The sequence below is a fragment of the Toxoplasma gondii genome, chromosome XII (genome assembly GCF_000006565.2).
Source record: "Toxoplasma gondii ME49 chromosome XII, whole genome shotgun sequence".
NCBI classification, from domain to species: domain Eukaryota; phylum Apicomplexa; class Conoidasida; order Eucoccidiorida; family Sarcocystidae; genus Toxoplasma; species Toxoplasma gondii.
In genome coordinates, this window is record NC_031480.1 from 2,365,064 (window position 1) to 2,384,884 (window position 19,821).

At 55.4% G+C, this 19,821-nt stretch overlaps 1 protein-coding gene across 1 annotated transcript; it reads left to right on the forward strand.

Moving 5' to 3' along the window:
* The first annotated feature begins 2,316 nt into the window (after positions 1 to 2,316).
* TGME49_245560 (hypothetical protein) lies at positions 2,317 to 19,728 on the forward strand. Its single transcript, XM_018780752.1, has 12 exons — positions 2,317 to 3,945; positions 4,114 to 4,303; positions 4,945 to 5,183; positions 5,675 to 9,581; positions 10,020 to 10,065; positions 10,578 to 11,084; positions 11,452 to 11,776; positions 12,429 to 12,527; positions 13,106 to 13,433; positions 14,398 to 14,822; positions 15,458 to 15,777; positions 16,174 to 19,728. Exons 1-12 carry the CDS (start codon positions 3,936 to 3,938, stop codon positions 16,219 to 16,221), a joined length of 6,444 nt encoding a protein of 2,147 aa, XP_018634890.1. The 5' UTR covers positions 2,317 to 3,935; the 3' UTR covers positions 16,222 to 19,728.
* Positions 19,729 to 19,821: the final 93 nt, after the last annotated feature.

Below are 19,821 nucleotides of genomic sequence, written 5' to 3' on the forward strand. Positions count from 1 at the left end.
GCTTTCAAGAGAGAAGGCAGAGGAACACAAGAGAGGGACGTGGGACAGGGGCGCAACACAAGGCGCTTACGAGGTGTTGGACGAAGCAACGGATCGGCAAAAAAGAAAACCAACCATGAGGTGACGGAGCAAATAAGACGGGCTCCTGAGCAACGCACAGAGGAAAAGTTGAGAACGGTGAATGCGTGAGGGATTGCGAGAAAGAAATGGTGGTGTATTATAGAGACACAGAGTAACAGAGAAGCTCAGGAGGTCGAGACAACTGATTCTTTGGAATCTAAAGCTTGGAAGAGAGGACGCCACCGTGGATACTGCGGAGGAAAAACCGCTGCAGAAACCACGAAAGTAGAGAAATTAAAACTGAAGGAAGTGAGCAGAGAGAGAACCTCGAGCAAGAGAGGTGTGACGTTCGAAACTCTGGCAGGCTTGACCCTATAGGAGAATGAAATTGTGGCCTTGCACCTTACGATGGAAATGTATTTTATGCCAAGGAACGAAAAGGGAAGCCACATCAGAGACTGGGTCTGTTGAAGTCAACGCAGTAGAGAGTGATGCCGAAAGTTCAGTGTCGGACACCCGCGAATGTCTCGTGACATCGATCGCTTTGAGTAGACGAAGCAGCCCTGGCTTCTGTACAGCTACTTGGTCTAGGAGCTGGGGAGTGAGAAACGAGACGTGAGTAGAAGAAAGAAACAGACACTCAAGAGCAACGGATGGCAAACGGAGAGTGCACGGGAAAAAGAAGACACAACAGGTTCGTTGACTGCAGGAACCACGGATGCCTTTGACGAGTCTCCGATCAAAACATACCGATATCCGCGCAGCTCGCTCCCTTCTCTTCTCTTAGAGCAAAACCAGAAAGTGGACAAAACGGGTTAACGAGTGAAAAATGGTCAAAACGGTTTAACGAGTGACGCGGACATGTACCCCGCCAAAACCGCTGTATCCAAAGAATTCAGCCGTCAGATCCGAACGGCAGCGTGCCTCACAGTACAACGGGTGAACACGAATTATCGAGAAAAGAATGAAGCTGGACAGAGAAGAACATACATGCGGCTCTGTGTCTCACGAAGAGTTCAATGTTTGTCGAAATAAATCGGTCTGGCTGTGAAAACCAGGCGCTTGAGGGAGCCTGGCCTTCTGGGCGCGGAGCCAGCCAAGACAAGCGATGCAGCTTGTTGCTAATGAACACCGAATACGTCGAAAAAAACGTATCGAAATAGGTCATGCCTCGGAGCAAACAACTAAATGCAATTCTTTCTTTCTGTCAACTTTTTCACTGGTCCTGTGTCAAGCGCTTCAGTTCCATCACCGCAGGATTGTCCCTCGCTGCCTGGCAGCTTTAGCGCCGCGAGGACCTTGAGAGAACAGCAGCCTGTCTGCTGCCAAAAGGGAGAGCTTTTCCGTAGCTACGGGCAGGGAAAGGGGGCAACCTCGGGTACACTTAGATTGTGGCAGTCCTCGTTCCATGTGACTTTCCAAAATTTGGCCTCTGATCTGGAAATTTCTCGGGCAACACTACGACAAAAGCTGCCGCGGGTTAACCCGCGCACTCTCTGGAGCAAATACTGCTAAAACTAACAATTCGTCCTTCAGGTGGGCGAGCGCGCCTCTCTTCTTTACACAACCATACCCCACTGATTTCAGCTCGATGGCTAAAGGGATTACCTCAAACATTTGTCTCTGGATGCTCGTTGTAGTCGGACACAAACGCTTGCCTTAGTTATGCATGATTAATAGCAGTTAGACGCCACTTTCTGTATGAGTATTGGCCCCCCGAGTCGGTCGTGGACACCGGAAGCGCGTGGACTACTTGCATATTTCGCAACAAAGGTTGGTGTTTTTTGCTTTTGAGCCCGTCAGAAACTTTGTCGCACCGCTTTTAGTCATTGCCAACACGCGTTAGCCTACTTTAAGTGGCGTCTTGCTCCCCACAACTGCTGCGCAACGGACACTTGCGTCGTCAGCAGAGCTCACGACAGATCTTCGCCGTTCTCGTCTCAGTCGTGACCTAGTTCAAGTCTGCTAAAGGGGTCCCCACATGTTCTCTGCCTGGTGTGACGCGGTGTGCAAATCGTGTCAGCGCATTGGAAGGATGTGTGGAAACTTATTTGCAACTGGACGACAGAAAGAGACACGGCAAAACGGCCACATGGAGTCATTTCCTCTCTAGAGTTTCTTCCACTGACTGGCACGTCTCGTTTGTATTTCCTAGCTCCTCGCGAATCCACATGAGCATCTACGGTCGCGCGCCTATGGCTTAAGTCGATGCCTGGGCGGATCCACAGTGTCGTGAGCGTCGGATGCCACGTACAGCGGGAACGGGGTTTCCACATTTCTGCGCAGTCGCGCGGCAGTTCCAAAACGGTTTTGGCAGAAAGCGAGGGTACACACGACCACAGAAAGTGGCGAAAGCGAGGAGTGCGAAAGAGAGAAGAGTCACTGGCTCAGCAGTCACGGAGACCGGAAATGAGACAGAATTCCGCGAGGTCTTCCGTCGGCGGTACCAGGTTCTCTAAGTCAACATGGGGTCTCGCCGCCGAGTTCAAAGCAGAGCCACAGGGTACGCGATTCGCCGTGTGCTTTTCTTAGAGCCTCTCCGGCAGCTTTCCCCATATTTTGGCACTCGCTTACCGCTGTCTCCGCAAGATCTTCCCGCTCGGTCGCGAATTGTGTCCATTCTCCTCGCTTGAGCAGGGAAACCAGAGGAGCGGAGCTGTGCGCGCCCGCCCCGCCGAAAACCGCGCGGAGAAAACCATGTCTGAATCGCTCTGCAAGGAACACGAAAAAGCCGTACACGACGACGCTGTCGCTTTTGTTCGCGCGGAAGTTTGCTCGCGTTTCCTTTTTCTCTGCTCGTGCTTCCGAGGATAGCAGTCTGCGGTGCCTGCTCTTGCTTGCCTTTCGTTTTCCGCTCTTCGTCCATTTGTCGCGAAACGCACAGGCGCCTTCAGTCGCGCGTGTCGCACGGTTCCCTGTCGTCCGCCTCGCTGGATGAATGCGTACTGTTCCGTTTCAACGCAATCCAGCTACATGTGCGTCGGGTGCCAGCGTCACAGTTGGGCATGGAGTGAGTGTTTTCTCGTCACTTTTCGGACGGTCTCTTCGTTCTACGGGCGGGATCGAAACCTGGATTTGTCCCGAGTTTTCTCGCGCCTTTCCGTCGCTCGGGACTCGCGGTCTTCGTTGGTCGACACACCAACTGCGGCGGTTCGTCTTGCCGCGACTCCTGGCGGCGACACGAAAGTCCAGACAAGGCCAGACAAGCAGGAGTCGACTTGTGGACGGTTTCTCCCTGAAAAAAGGGGAACCGGGCGAAAACTCTCGGCTTTTCTGGGGGACGACCACGCCATCGCGGGTCACGCGTGGAGAGGTCACAGCTTTTCCTCCCCCGTGGCGACTTTGTGGCCACGAAGCTTGTGAGAGACTCGTCTCTGTTTTCCGCAACCACCGATCCCCGACACCGCGATTTTGTACAGGCACTCGACCTGCACAGACTGCACTCTACAGGGAAGTCCACAATTTAAATTTTTGGCTCATCTATACGCCTTTTGCCGTGCTAGGTCGCACACCGTCTGCCTACCGCCAGTCGTGCCGAAAGAAATGCACACCCTTCCGCGTTCGGTCTTCTCCGTGGCTGACTGCTCGAATGCTCATCTCGAGAGGCACCTGACCGCCTTCATTCGTTTTAAAGAGGGCGCCTCAGAGGACCTGGCGCCGGCACACGCGGAAGGCACAGCCGAACGGAGTTGCTTTTTCGCCATCGTATTTTGCGCCCCTCTCTGCCTTTCCGAGCAAGTGCAGCCCTCGTGTAGCAAATCGGCGACGCCATTGCCCCTTGGAGCACAGAAGAGAATCTGGGGACTGGTGGTCGCGAAACACATACCACGTCTCCACAAGCAGGCGTAGGCGGGTGTGTAGATGTGCAGATCGACATGCACAGACGTACGTCTGCAGCTCTACGTTCCAGATGTACGTTCTGCATTGAAAAATAGGGATATATATTCCGTGATAAACCTTCAGGGAAACCGGGCACAGCGGCGAGGCGAGCAACGCAAAACGAGACTGAGACCCGACACAGTTGTGCTTTCAGGTATATTTTCTGTGTGATAGGAGGACCGGAAAGAGGCAGAGGGGAGGAGACACTTGCGGTGGGAAGACAGCAGAAAAGAGAGCGGTGCACCGCAAAAAGCAGACGAGTCTGGAGAAGAGGAGGGCGGAAGAATAACGTGCTGACATTCCAGAGAAGGTCGGGACACCGAGCAGGAAACGCTCTCCTGCGCAAGGACCCGCCGGAGCAATCGTAAGTGGAAATGACCCTAAACAGCGGTGCCGAATCAAGCAATGAACGGTCTGTGTGACGTATTCATCTCTCTTCAACCATATCCAGTTTTACGCCGATCAACCATCTATGTCTTTCACCCTTGTCAATCATCGGTCTCCATCTGTATCAGTGACCTACCTACGCCAATCGATTTCCGTGTCTTTATATCGGTCACATCTCTGCAGCTATTTATCTCAGTCGTCGGCCCATTTCGATCAATCAACTACCTATTTATGTCTGTGGATGTCGTGTGCCTCTGTCTATTTCTATCCGTCTATATGTATCCATATCTGGATATTTCGGAATCTGTGTGTGTCTATCGTATGTGCCAGCCTGCGTACCGATATCTATCTATATCTCTCTGTATCTCTCCATCTGTCGATCCGTCTACCTATCGTATATATATCTGTATAAGTCACCTATCTATATGTCTGTGTTGTGAGTCCGAGCTAGATGCATTTCTGTTTGAGTTTCTGTGGGGTGTTTTCGACGCACGAGGCGAATGCCGGGGCATCATGGCTTTCGTCTGACAGGGGAGTTGCCGAGCATGAGTCGTGCTGGAGCGTTTTTCAACTGTTCTTTTGGACTGGACTGCTCGAGGAGCTCTGTGTTCTGCGCAGAATCGAATGGACGTCGAGCCTCATGCTTTCCAGAGAGAGAGCAGAAGGCGCGTGGTCCGCGTTTCTGGCTCTTGATGCCTGCTGCGAGTTTTCCGGGGACCCGACAGCGACCGCAATCTTGGGGGGGGGAAGCAGAGGCACTGTCATCGCGGCTCGTGAATCAGAGAATATTCGAGCCGACGAGGGGACGTCGGGGGGAAAGGGAAACAGAGGGCCGGGGAAGGCATGTTTGAGCCGAAGTTAGCCAAGCCGAAAACAGGAACTGAAAGGGCGTTCTCTGTGTGTCGTCGATCGTCCTCTAGCTAAGGTGTCACCGCACGGTGGCAGGGCAGAAGACTGACAAGAAAACGAGGACGGTTCTCTTTGGAGGGAGCTCTCAGACAGGCCGTTGAATCATTTGCTTCCTAGGTTCACTTCCGACTTGGATTCGCCGCAGAAACCCGGAGGTGAACACCTCAAACTTGTTCTACTTCTGTGGAGAGAAAGGAACTCGCAGAGAGAACAGAAACGCGAAGAGCAGGCGAGAGGCCGACCGCGGGGGATCTCTCTGAGGGCCACAAAGAGTACGCCGTATCAGGCCTCCACACATCTGGTTGTCTCTTCGCGGCCAAGACGCTCGCGCTGCCGTCGACCTCCTTCGGTTCACCGTTTGTCTCCGGTTTTCTCGTCTTTCTCGCGTCTTCTTTGTTCGCGCGCAAACGGCCTTCTCTCTGCGGCTCTCTTCTGTCAGCGGACACCATGTCTCTGGCCTCTCCAGAAGCTGTACATGTTGAGGCGTCGGCGACTACGCGTCCCTCGCCCCGCAGTTCGTTTCTGTCTCGCCTCTCTGTCTCCACAGAAGAGACGCATGCACTCACTGCGGGCTTGTCTCTGGAAACGGCGCTGTCTCCTGCAGAAGCGGAGAAGACTCGGACGCCGTCGTCAGGTTCTGGACGCTCCTCCAGCGACTCGGAAGCCAGCTGCAATCCCTCGCCGGCGCCTCTAGAGGAGAGACAGACACAGGAAAAGAAAGGGCCAAAGGGAGAACAAGAGACTAAGGCAAAGAAAGAAACGAAGGAAGCTTGGACGTCCGAGCTGGGGGTCTCTTCTGCAGAGAGAGAGACTTCAGCGATGGCTGTGGCGTCGAGCGGGAAGAGAGAGAAGTCTGTCGACGGGACTGGGGAGAGCGACGGCCGAGGCTTTTTGTCTCCGGAAGATGCGGAGACTTCGGCTTGCCCAGCGAGCGACAGAGACTTGGAAAGCACGTCCGGAGAGTTGTTTGTTGAGGGAGACAAGGGAGACGCTTTGTCTGGGGTTGCCTCCAAGAAGGATCATGCATGGGCGACCGAAGCCGACGCAGAGCACATCGAGGAGGACGGAGAAGTAGAAAGAGGAGGAGAGAAAGAACGCGCATTTGTGGCGTGTGAGAACTCTGTGTGGGGCTCTACGGAGCCGACGATGGAAGACGGAAAGACACACGAGGAGACAGAAGAGGAGACGAAGCAGACAGAAGAGGAGACAAAGGAGACACACACGGGGACGACGGAAACACAGGAGGAGACGACGGAGACGACAGAGGAGGCGAGGAAAGAAGGAGCGAAGGAACGATGCAGGGGAGAGAAGACAGGTGAACACAAGGGACGCTCGGCGTCACAAGGAAAGGGGAGGAGAGACGCGGAAGGCGACCCGGAAGGATCGGCGCGACATGAAGGAGAGAAGACGGCGCCGGCTAGGACAGTTGGAGACGGTGAAGTCAAGTACAGAGAGGAAGACACACGCTTCAATGAAAAGGAAGGGCAGAAGCAGCCGGAGAAAGCTGGCGCACCCCGCGAGGCGGTGGAAGTTGTCGCTTTGTCTTCCGTTTCTTCGTTCTCCAGCACGCCAACTCACGAAGGAGAAGCAGAAGATAGCGGCTACAAGCGACAGGAGAGTCTGGAAGTCTCCGCTTTAGGTGATGAGCCACGAAAGAAGAATCGAGGTGGAGAAGTAAGGAACTCAAGTGGCGATCGTGCATGTACGCAGCTCGCGGACACCGTCACTGGCGAGCGCAGCGCTGCAGCCGAAGCCGCTTCACCTAGCATTCGCGGAGAAAAGGAGGAGACAGTGTGCCCCTCAGGCGCGGAGCCAACGAGTGCGAAAGATCACAAGACAACAAGCGACGAAGACAGAGAGACAGGGGCCTCTGCCCCCGCAGCAAGAACGCCCCGAGCCCAAGTCGAGAGAGAGAAACCTACACTTGATGAACACGGCGAAGCTTCCGGAAACGGCCAGTCATATTCAGTTTGGGCTCTTCTGGGCTTCCGCGGCGACGTTTCGCGCCCGAGAGGCGGCAAATCTGTTCCGCAGCAACCAGGCAACGTCACCAAGGCAACGACTGAATGGCAGTCCGGCGCAGAAGGTGACCCCCCAGTGTCAACATTTGTGGGGCCGTCGAAGGGCACTGAAGCCCCGCCAACGGCAGCACCTTCCTCAAATCCCACAGCTGCTGTCTTCTCGGCTTCTCGGACTTCTGTCGACCACGCCGCCCTGCAGTTTCTGACTGTCCCCCGAGTCTCCTTCCGGACCGCCTTCGCGGGCCAGCTCCCCCACCAGCACCGGCAAGGAGGTGGAAGGTCGTTTGAGGCCAGAGACGCGGGCAGTGGAGGCACGGCGAGCAGCGCGTCCTTCGGGACTCACTGGGCCGCCTTGCCAGGCTTCGGAGCCTCTCACGACTCTGGAAGGTCGAGCGCGAGTGCGAGCCCAGAGGGGGGAAACCGACGCCAGACCTTCAGCCCACGCCCCCACGCCGCGTGCTCCGCTGGCCGCTCGCCCACTTTCGTTCTCCCTCTGACGCGCGACGCTCAGGCCTTCCCGGCGCAAGCTGGCCTGGGCAGCGAAAAGAGCGGCGGGAAGCGGGGACGCGGCGAGGGGGCGAGACCCGTTGGTGGGGCTGGGGAGACTCGCGAACGGGCCGGATCTGAAGACAGGGCGCTCGGGAGTTCGCATGCAAATGCGGCGCTGTATCGAGAGAGAGACGGCGGAAGAGGCACGCAGGGACAGCGAAGGAGCAGCACCTGCAGGGGAGATCGCGCGAGTCCACGGTCGAGTGGCGAAGCGATGGACTCCTCGGGGGGACCTCAGGAAAAAGGCCTTGGTTCGGGGCGCGGGCGGTGGACAGGGACGGGAGCTGCGGCCCGAAGTTGCTCGAGAAACGATGAAAAAAACTCGGCAGCACACTTGAGAGACACCGTGGAATGTGCAATCGCCCGGGAGGGTGGTGTGCTGCCTTCATCGTCAGGTTGTCTCTCCGGGAGAAAGCGTGGAGCTGGGGCGAGAAGCGCGGCCGCGGGGGTCGCGCTAGCTGATGTGCATCGGCCCGGAGACTCGCCGGAAGGCGTGCGAGGCGCCAGCCTCCTCGGGGCCATTCCAGGGCGAGGGCCGCGAGCCGGGAAGACCAGGGGAAGAAGCGAGAGCTTTGCCGATCCTTCGCTTCAAGCGCCGCTGCTGCCGGTGGCACCGCAGAAGCAGAGCTTGTCCGCACACAAAGGCGACGTCCCCAACGCTGAGGCGCGGAACAGGCACGGCGCCGCTTCGGAGACAGGGCCGCAAACCGGAGACAGTCAACGGACTCGGCGAGGGAGCCTCTGTGGGGCGAGCGGAAGGGCCGCGAGTACGGTTGCACCCGTAGAGTGCGGGGGGCGAGAGGTGAAGGTGAGCATGCACAGCACTGAAGGCAGGGAGGATCCGAAGAGCCAGCTGGCAGAGGCGCCGCTTCTGGCGCGGCAGGTGAATGCCCCGCGAGAGGACGCTGGGGTGCATGCCGCCGCGGGCCAGAAAAAAACGAAGGGCGGAGTCCAGGGAGAGGAGGAACTAGGCCAGGGAGCAGGCAGCTCGAAGAGTGCATTGGGAAAGACGGGGGCTCAGAAAGAAGGTGACGCCAAAACGCGGAAGGGCGAGCGCGAGCGGCGCTCGCCGCCGCAGGGATTCGGGAGAACCGGCGAGGTTGCGGAGGAGAGAGACAAAGACGAAAGAGACGAAGCGTCAAAAAAGGGGAAGGAGCACGAGAAGACACGAGAGAGTCTCGCTTCCGCTCCTCCCGCGGGGTCCACAGACGGCAGTGGCGATGATCAGAGGCCAGAAGAGAGCTCTGCGGCGGAGACGTCCCGGGCGTCCGGCAAGGAGGCTGTTCCTGGCGACAAGAAAAAAGGCTCTGCAAAGTCTAAAGTCAATGGGAGTGCGCCTGTGGCCCGCTCGACTGCGATTTTTGATGAGAGAAGAAGCAACTCCAGTGCTGGAAAGGACGGAAAGAAGGAGGGGCGGAAGAAGGCGTCTCTCGCGTCTGCGGCATCTGCGAGCAAACCAGTGGCTGCCTCCGCTCAGATGGAAAAGTCTGATTCTTCGCAGACAACTGGGGCGCCAGGGGATCGAAAATGCGCTGCTCTCTCGACTTCTGCAACGGCTTCAGAGTCGCTGAAAACGGCAGCGACAGGTGCCTCCAGGAGAGCTGGAGCGACAGGCAAGCGAGGGATGGTGAAGGCTGAAGTGAAGCCCACCTTCACACGCGGCGACGACCAGGCCGTAGACCGGACAGGAAGTCTTCGTTTTCGCCGGAGGAGTCGCACAGACAGCGCCGGCCCCTGCATGCACGGCGCACTGGCGACCAATGGGGAGACCCACGGGTGAGTTGTCTCGCTGGTTCGTGAGGGTGGGGTTGTGCAGAGAATGGGTGGGAAGAGAGTCTGTTTCTGCAGAGGTGAACGTCGAGGTAATTCGCGGGGAGACGAATCAGGATCGCCCAGAACGCAGAGATGCGGCAAAGGTGACAGCGAGGAGAAAGAAAGGGACTGCGGCTCCCTGCGTCAGCTCGCCGCATTGTGTTTCTGCCGCGTTCGCTGGACCCAGTGGACGTCTGCACACAGCGAATGTTGCAGAGTTTTTTGTCGATGTGAGAATGATGGCGTCTCACTTGGTTTCCTTCATGGGCACGTATGCAGCTGTAGCGCGCATGGGTGCACAAGAGCGTGACTGTTTCTGTCTCTCTGGTCCTATCTCGAGGAAGATAGACTTTTCGATGACTTCTGTTTCGGCTCTGTCCTCGGTGTCGGGCAAAAATGCAGGTCCGGAGTGCTGCTGCCTGGCTCAGGCGTCATCGGAGGCCGCGAGGTAAGAAGACCACACACAGATGCACTATTTCGACTTTTCTCTTGCTTCTTGTACTCGTTTTTACCAGAGTTCAGACAACCGACAGAGGAAGAGAGACGAATCCGTCTCTAAATCAGGGGCAGTCTCGGTCACTCTCGCCTTTTTTCGCTGGCTGGGCGTTGCTGCCTTCTTCGCATCCTGCTGTCGATTCACCTCACGACTGAGACACGAGGGAGACGGCGGCGTACAGGGGAATCTCGTCTGCTCTTGGCTTGTTTGCTTCTGCATGCTTGGACTCGAAAAGATGACGAAACGGGTGCGACATGAGCTCATGTGTGTTTGTTTTCTCTCTGTCTTGTGTGCCTTTCGTGGACGCATGCGAAGGGAAACCGAGACGTGGGAGGTTGGCATCGCCTCGAGTTTCTCAAAACGTCCATTTCTGTGACGGAGTTTCACGACGACTCCTGGCGCCGCAGAGTCGCTAACACTCCTCTTCCCCTTTTTTGCCATTGCTGCTGCATGTCTCCTCGCAGACTGCTTCGCCTATGTGTGCCTCGCGGCTTGCACTCTTGCCTGGACTCCAGCCCGGCGCGGCTTGTAGACGGAGAGGAGAGAGAGACGTCTGGGACTTGCCGACAGGGAAGCCGGAGAGCGAGACCGCGTGCGAGGCCGGCACCTTCTTCACTTTAGGAGACATCCGTCAGGCGGAGCGGGAGATCGAGGGCGGGAACATGTCCCTGAGGCAATTTGTGGCGGAAAAGAAGGAGAAGACTCGCAGAGAGGAGGAAGAGCGACGACAGCGCGAGTCCGTCGAGGGAGACGGGAGAGACCGGGACGCGAACGGCGAGGAAAACGCTGCATGCAAAAAGCCCCGCGCCGAGTGGAGTGGGAAGGGAGCAGCAGAAGGCAAGTTTGAGAAACGAAATGCAGCACAGGGACTTGGCCCAGACAAATCCACCATCGCCGTTGGACTCGGGGGTGTGGCTCTTCAACAAGACGTCGAAGAAGAGTTCTCAGTCTTCGAGTGCGAGGACCCAAACGTAAGCCGCGGTCACGCAGCCTCAACGTGTTGAGGATGTGGAATTTCTTCAGATATTTCAACACCATTATCCTTGTATGCATATGCCTATCAATATATGTAAATATATACATATATATATATATAAATATATGTATATATATTTATTTACATATATATATATATTTGTGTACATTTATTTATATATATATATATATCTATATATATCTATATATATATCTATATATATATATATCTGTATATATCTGCGTTTCTGTGTGTCTATTTGCATGTGGATTGCTTCAAGGGGTGGACGATGCCGTGCAGGTGAGTTTTGCGTTGAGTCGACAAGACATTTGCGTTTCTTCTTCGCGTTCGTTTCCCTCCAGGTCGTGGTTTTGCCGCCACAGCCGTCTGCACATGCCTTTCTTGCTTCTGGCCTTCGGGCAGCTGCATCTCCAGCACCGTTGGCTCTCCGAGGGAGTATATCTCCGCAGCAGGCAGACCTTCGCGCAGAAGACCGAAGCGACAAGATGCCACACGGCTTCGAGCGACCTGCGACGTTTCCGGCTCGACGCGCACAAGCCCCCAGGACCAAGAGTACCGCTACAAGCCGCGATCCACCGGCCGGCTTCTTCCGGATTGCCTTCGGAGGCACTCCAACGGGCGCCTCAGGCTACGCCCACAGCCCCACTCCCGCAGCCCTGCAAAAAAGTAAGAGAACTGCATGCGCACCGGTCGAGCGACTGACACCCTCTGACTTCTGTGGTTGCTGACATTCGCTAAAGGAGCCACACGTTCGGCTTGCATGTCTGCCCTGTTGTCTCTTTTTTGTTATCCCTGGGGAGCAGCGACGCGGGACGCCATCGAACGCCGCAGGGAACTCCTGCGCGACGTTGCAGGGAAGACAGACGATGTACAATAATACATTTGAGAGTTACAGAATGTACATACAGTGCATGTGGCTCGCCGCGCGCTTCGGTGTCACTTCCGCAATGTGCAAAGTCTCTTCGTGAAACGCCGAATGACCCTGTGCCGACCTGTCACCATCGTGGATCACTGTGGCTTCCGTGGGGCTCTGTGCGTTTCTGAATTTGTGTCTTTCTCCGTTTGTATCGGCGTGGAAAGACACGCTATCAGTCTTGGACCGTGCGCATGCATTGCGCTGTGTCGCTTTGGTTCGCGGGCATGAATGCGCGAGGTCGGTGTATTTCGGTTTCATGCGGACTTCGCGTTTTGTGACTGTTGGCTTCTGGTGGTGGACATGAGAGAAAAGAGCAGAGCGCGAAAGTTTCAAACGGAAGAAACAGGCAGTCGGACAAGGCTTTCGTGGTCGGCGTCCCTTTTTTTTCCTGGCGTTTTTCAGGCTGCCCTGGGGTGGGTGCCCAGGACGGCCTCGTCCCGCAAGGCCATCCGTTCGGCGGGGCGCCGGACAAGCTCCTCTTCCCGCCACAGAAAGCTCCCAGTAAGTTCTTTGTGTCAGAAGCATGGCTGGAGCTTGTCGCACGTTCTGGGGTGGTTTAACAATGCCTTTTCGGGGAATAAAGCCTACACGCTGCAGCGGAGGAGGTCAGGGTCTGGGCGACTCCCCCGAATCCTTTTATGGCCTCGCGCGCATGCGAGAGGGCGACGAATCGCTTCAACAAAGAATCCTCACTTGTGCGAGACTCCAGGCGTCTGTATGAATTTCCACTGAATCCTCATCCTGCACTCGTCCACATACAGCGGACAGCCAGAACAATCACGACATGAGTTCACGTGGTGTAAGCGTATCACATATATATATATATATATATATTATAGTGTATATATGAGTATATATATATATATATGAATATATGCATATACGGATGGGTTGTTTGGTGTGAGTGAATCGTGTATCACTGTGAGCCTGTAGACCTGCACAGAGAAGGAGTCGGATTAGGCGGCCGAAACAGCAGTTCATATTGACGTCTACATAGACGCCATGTATGAAAACGTAATGTGACAAGATGTGGACGTCCAGCTCTTTTTGCGGGGTAAATTGTGTTTCGATTCTCTCAGTGGATGAAGCTGCTGGCCGTGCTGCCGGGCGCAAGCTGATGGCTCTCCTCGGAGTGAAAGCTTCTTCTCTGCCCACCGCAAGTGCCTCAGTGGGGCATCCGACGCCAGTGGTCTCGCAGCCTCGTCCACCGACGCCACAGCGCCTTGGGGGCCTTCCGCTCCCCGGTTCGGGGGCTCTTTCGTTCAGAAGTCTCTTAGCCGCAGTCGAGGCGCAACAGGCGCAGCGGAGACATGCGCAGGTCCCCAGAGAGGACGTCCAGGTGGCGCGAGAGAAGTCCGAACTCCTCGCTGAGCTGGGCCGAGCAGCCGTGGGTTCCTTCCCAACCAGGTGAGAGGGGCGAGTTGAACGGACGACTGTGGATTCGGTGTACGCATTGCCTGTCTTTTTCGTCTGATGCATGGGGCGAACGCCGTTTGCGAGATCTGCTGAAGGGAGTGAAGGAGGCGGAAACCGAACAAGGATTACAGTTAGGAGGGAGAGTGGAAGAGGACTGCTGGAGTGGCCGCCACAGGTTCCTACAGCTCCTGAGCAATCAAGGAGGTACAAACAGAACAAGCGTCAGTTGTCTGTTTGCGCGTGTTGATATTATCCTTTTTGCAATCTCGGTGAAGGACGAGATTGTTCAAAACTCCAGGAGGAAAGATGCCGCCACAGAGAAGGGACAGGAAAGCCGTTGCGTTTTTTCTTAATGTTTTGCGAATCCGTGAAGTAGCGCTGGTCTGGCGAAGTGTCTTCACGGGTATACACTTCAGTCGTGGTATTGCTGGTGCGGTCTCGGGAGGAGTCTGGGCGAGACTGTGAATATATCGCCTGTCGAGGAGACATGTTTGGAGGTCCTTGAAATCGAGTCCATGTGAAACGTCGTTATTTAACCGTGTTCAAGAATTTGGCGCGTTGTATTCTGGAAGATAACGCTTGTCTCCGTTCCTCGGTGGCCCTGCTTTCAGAAGGTGTCTCATCTGTTCCTCAGACGTTTAGAGAAACGGCTCTTCCTCTGGATCTTTGTGCATCGCCTTCCTTCCTCCGAGTCTTGTTCGGCCGTTCTTGCCTGTGCGTGGTGGTCTCCAAAGGCGCGTTCCATTTAAGAGAGATGCCTCGGATTCACGAAGACGCCTTCGACTTTGGAATCCACGTGCGTCCTTCCTCTGTCCCCTACGGGGTGATGGGAGAAGTACGAACGCACCGCCGAAGCGATGTCCAATTCGTTTTCGCCCTGCACGGTATGCGAGCACATGCCATTCGCATACACTGTGTGGCGTGTGACTCGTTTTGTCCTTGTCTCCGTCTATAGGCCGACCGCCGCCCCCGGCTCGGCGCCCGCAGTAGGGGCGGAGGGGTCACCGTCGCTGGCGTTTCGCGGCGCGGCGTCTGCATCGGTTCCTGACTATTCGTCTGCCTGCCCGCCGCATGTGGGTCACCGCCCGCCATCCGCAGGTTTTCACGATGCCCTCTTCTCGCCTTCTGCTTCGAGTCGCGCCTGTCAGAGGCCGCCTCTCGGACCACCTTCGACGCAGCCGTTCGAGGGAGAGAACACAGGCCCTCGAGCCTTTCCACAGGGCCAGGGGGTCGCCCTGTTTCCCCACAACTTATTCGCCCACGCGACGCCTCGCCCTGCTGCCGCGGACCTCCTCAGCTTCCCTGGCAGGGACGCAGACGCTGCTCATGTGCTCACACGGTGGATAGGACGAGGTGCAGCAAGGCCTCCTGAGGGCAGCGGTGAGGAAAGAAGGCAGAGCTGAGAAGAGAGACCTGGACAGCGAGAAGGAGCCAGCGAAATGGCGAGGAGAGAGAGAGAATGACGGAGATGAACCGAGAACCGAAACAGAGAGATAGGGAAGAGAGGGAAATGGGCGCCAAAGGGGGAAGGCGAAGGGGGAGGGAGAGCCTGAAGAGCAGAGAAGCTGAGCAGGGGACGCCGGGAGAGAGAAGAGAAGGAAGTAGCGCCACTTTAGACACGTCCATATGCCGCTGTTTCGTTGCTTTGTAATTTTTTTCGCAATCGCTTTTGTTTTCTCTCAGTTTCCAACCCCCCCACGCATTCCCACAGAGGAAACACGAACCTCGCCGTTCCATGTTGGTCGCCTATTCATGGGTCTCCTGCGTTTTCCGCGCTCAAAGGCATATTTACGAGACTGCCTATCACTGGATAGCGAGTTTCTGTTTCGCAGACGCCCTTGATTCTTTGATTTGTTTCGTCCGTCTTAATTGTCAACGGTTTCGCTCTGTCTACTTGGAGGCCCCACACCAAGTCCTTTCTTCTGCTTTTCTTCTCTGGGTCGTGCGCTTTTTTCGCTTCCCTTCCCCGCTGACTTCTGTGCTTCACCGCGCTCTCTGGGGTTTCCTGCGTTCAGCTGCCATGCAGAGAGAGCCTCGCGAACCGGCGAAAACTGCGCGTCGCGGTCTGCCAGAGAGAGAAGCGAAGGAAGAACACACAAGAGGATTACAGCGCGGCAGCGAAGGACGCGAGGATGTCCGGTCCTTCGCCTCTTTCGGCCACCAGCCAGAAGGCGTTTCCTCTCCGCAGCTCGCTGCAGCCTTGGCACTCCTCGCGAATGCGTCAGCAGCGAACGAGTCGGCTGCAGGGAGAAAGCGAGAAGAACCGGGAAGCGACAGTGGAGACCGCGGGCGCACCCCACACGCTGAGGCAACTCCTGAGGCCGCTCTCATAACGGTGAGGAACCGCCAGCTTTCTGACTTGCCCCTTGGAGGGCTGCAGAACTCGAAAATGCTCAAACGCAGGTTCCCCTCATCACGAGTCACGTTTTCCTTCGTCGGTCCCACCGGGGCCTTCGCTGTCTCTCTCATTATGCACAAATACAAATGCACATAGACATACACGTAGACAAAGGTACATATCTGCATGTGTGTATACATTCGAATATGTAGACGTGCATACCTATATATATATATATATATATATATGGTATGGATAGGTATCTGTGAATGTGGGGAGAGGCGAACGGGGTTTAAAAGCGTTTTTCCAGGGAGCCAGATGGGCGGGGCGTTGTTTGGGATGAAGAACCATTTTTGTCAGCGTGTTTGACGTTTTTTCTTTGCGTGTCTTCAGGCCCTGCGGGCAGTCATTCAAACCAGCAGGCAGCAGCCGAGTGCTTAAGCACGCTCGATCTGGTCTACCTTCACATGAAGTCTCACAGTTACATAGCATGTATACATCGAAACAAATGTAAACATGTGTACATGTATGTGTATGTAGTCGTCTGGATTGGGGTGGGCGTGGGCGCATGGTGATATCGCAGCGAGAGAAATGGACGTCCAACGCTGTTTGGATTGCGCGAGGCCCAGTAACGCCTTCACTGGGAGGACGAGACAGGTTCGGTGTGCGTCCTCACCTGCGCTGGTGCGAGTACGGCGCCGACCAAACGCATTGACGAGGAAGACAGTGTATGAAAACATTGGACCGGCCGGAACGGCAGACGAGCTGCATGGAATAGATCGGGTGCGTCTGAACCGCGGCGACCAGTGTTTTTATGTCTGTGTCTGGAGATCCGATGGGGCAGTTTGAGAAGCACGTTGTACGCATGTGGACCTTCTTTCTACAGCCTCGAGGCCTGTTTTGTGGCGGAACGCATGCGGCCCGTCGGCTCGCGAGCGCCGCCCGCGAAGGGAAGCCTCCTCTGTCTTCCGCGAGTTTGCGACAAGAGACCGATCTGCGACAGGGAGAACGAGCGGACCGACGGTGGGCAGGAAAAGAAAAATGTAGAAAAAGAAGGATACCCCAGCGTGGAAAGAGCAGAAAGACTGGGTCAGGAAGGGACAAGGAATCTGGGAGAGGAACGAGAGGATTTATACAGAGGCACGTGACGGATCTCGCTCTCTCGAGCCTCGCAGTGGTGCGCGCTTCATCTGTTTCGTGTCTCCGTCAAGAATCTCAGGTCTCTGATTTTTTTACGGTGCGTTTTCGACAGCAGCTCTGCGGCGGAACCCCCAGAGAAATCCTCGGCCGAAAGCGAGAACCGATTCGAGTACGGCTGGCGCGAGCAAGGCAGATGCGCGTGTGTTTGTGTCTTCGTGTTTGCGTTCTCCGTTTTTTCCTTCTTCATGTTTCGCCATCGTTCTTTCGAGGGCTGTATCCGACTCCTGAATCACGCGCCGGTGTGCGCGTTTGCGTCACAGTGCGTAAATCTCGTTCTTCAGGGGCCGTTCCGTGAAACCGCCGGATTCGCGAGTTGTCTGTTAGGCGTCAGTTGGTCTCCGCATAATTCTGGATTTTTATAAAACAGTCAGACGTAAGAAATGGGGGGCGGTTCCCTTTTACAGTGAGACGCGCGTCGTCTGGCCCGCGCGCTGGCGCTGCTGTTCCGAGCCCCGTGGTGCACCCTGGCGATGAGAATTGCGGGAGAGGAAAGAATACACTCTTTCGCGACCTCTGAAACACAGGATCCAACGTCACAGCGAGGCGGGGACGGGGAATGGGGAGCAATGTGAAGTCGAGCTCTACCGGACGCGTGGAGTCCACACTGGCTTCCATGGCGCGTGTGGCGCAAGTCCGCACAAGATCTTTGCAGAGGCGGAGCTTCCGTGGGCCGATCATCTTCGATACACGTCGGCTTTTAGGCTCGTCGCATCCCCTTCGTTCTGTTATCTCTACACAACGGCGCTTGACGTCAGTCGCCGAAGGCTGTGTCGCGTTCGAAAGAATGTTTTTGTTTAGAGTTTCTACATCCGCAACCGTGTGTACATGTACAGCTGCACCTACAAACTCAAATCTATGCTGAGACGTAAACCCGTACCCATGTATCCATATGTATGAATGCATCATATGCGTGCGTGTGTGTGTGGTATTTACATTTCGGGAGTCTGTCTCTGAAATATGGTTTCACGTGGAAAGAAGAGCAGCGGCTGGCCACCCGGCGTTGGCGCTGCATGCACTTCGGGAACCAGGGTCTAGGTAAAGATGCCCGTTTGTGTCGCCTCCTTTCTGTCTCTCGCTCTCTTCGCTTCCAGTCCGACGCTCGATGAGTGCGCAAGCAAGGGATACATTTTGTGCGCTTCGAGTTGCCACAGCCTGCCTGCTGCTGTACGCCACATACACATGCGTCGCTTCGAGCGGCAGAGCCGCGTACCTGGAGGCTCGCGCATGCGCGAATCCTGTCGCCCTCTGCATTGCATACGGCGACAGGAGACATGTACACGCAACTACGGCGTTTTCTATTGTATGCGTTGAGACTTCGCCGGGTGCCTACATGTGGACCGTGAGTGCGAAATCCTTTGTCAGTAAAGATAACAGCGGAAGAGAACCGCACCCGAAAAGCGAAAAGACAAGCAGAGTTTGAGGAACGGAATTTGCAAACAAACGAGCGTCCGGAAGAGGGTCGCTGTAAAGAGCCTTGTGGGTTGTGCCTCTCAGGAAGACCTGAGGAACGTGCATGCAGAGTATATCTTAGCCTTTCTGCTTCGGAACGGCAGCGAAGGAAAAGGGGTCGAAGCGCTCGAAAATTGTGAAGAAAAGGCGAAAGCGAGAGCCCCGCCGTTGTTCGGCTCGCGTCACGCTTTCGTTCTGCGCGAAGTGCGTCACCCTACGTTGGGGAGTTCCAGAAAAAAGCGAACTTGTTCGTCTTCCGTGCATTCTCAACGGGAATCGTTTTGGCCCTCGCCTTTGCTGCACCGCCTGCTTACCGCCGCGTCCCTCTCATTCGATCTACATTTATACATATACTCAAGTACGTGGATCGGATGTCTACATTCATCTGTTTAAGTAGCAACACACGTTGAATGTCTGTGTATGTACATGCATTTATGTACATACGTTGGATACGTGTAACGGGGTGAGAGAAGTCTCTCTCTGGACCCTGTATGTTTGATCAGGCGCATTGCGATTCACAAGGTTTTGTAGTTTAGGGCGTTCTGAAAGCAGCAAATGCACAGTCGCAGCTTCTCCGGGAGACTGCGAACAATGACACAATAGTGGGATCTCCAGCGTGTGGGGGTTAGTGTGAATTCTACCGCGTGTCTGGTCCGATTGGTTGATGCCTATCGCGTCTGTCTCTGTTTCTCCGGCGGTCGGTAGCCCAGGTCATGGGAGGCTGACGGTTTCCTCTCTCAAGCCAAGGCATAGTTGCAGGTCGGCCACGAAACGTCTCGACGTTTCCTGTTTCCTCAGAAAGGCGCTTCCGGATGTGCGCGGAAGCTCGGGAAAACGTTTGCCTTTCTTAAAAAGGGATTTAACGATGAACCCCCCGCACCTGCGTGGAGACTTGGGAGCAAGAGGGCGAAGCCCGCATCGATTATTGGGGAGACCCGCTGTCGCTGTGGAAACGCTTAGAGAGAGAACGCCCGTCTTGGCGGATGGACAGAAAGATGTGAAACGGCGAGTGTGTGCGAACACCGAGTCTTCGTTTCCTCCAGTTCGTCTGGGTCATGATGCCAAAAATAATGGTTCTCTTTGTGAAACGCGCGCCGGTGGTAACAACTCGACGTAAGCCGAAGTTCACGCAAACAAGGAGGCGTGCGCGTTGCCGTGATTTCTGTCTTCTAAGAGCCGAGTGTCTCGGTAGACTTTGGACAAAAGTGGAGAAATCGAAGTCGCAGAAATGTCCGCAAACACCAAGCGCCGGCCTCCCCCACCATCCCGACATAAAAACGACTTCTTACTGCCACACGGACAAATCTAACTATATTCAGTCGCTTTTCTGGATATGCATGTATGTATATAGATATAAGCACGCATGTACACAAGTGTAGACATTATATATAT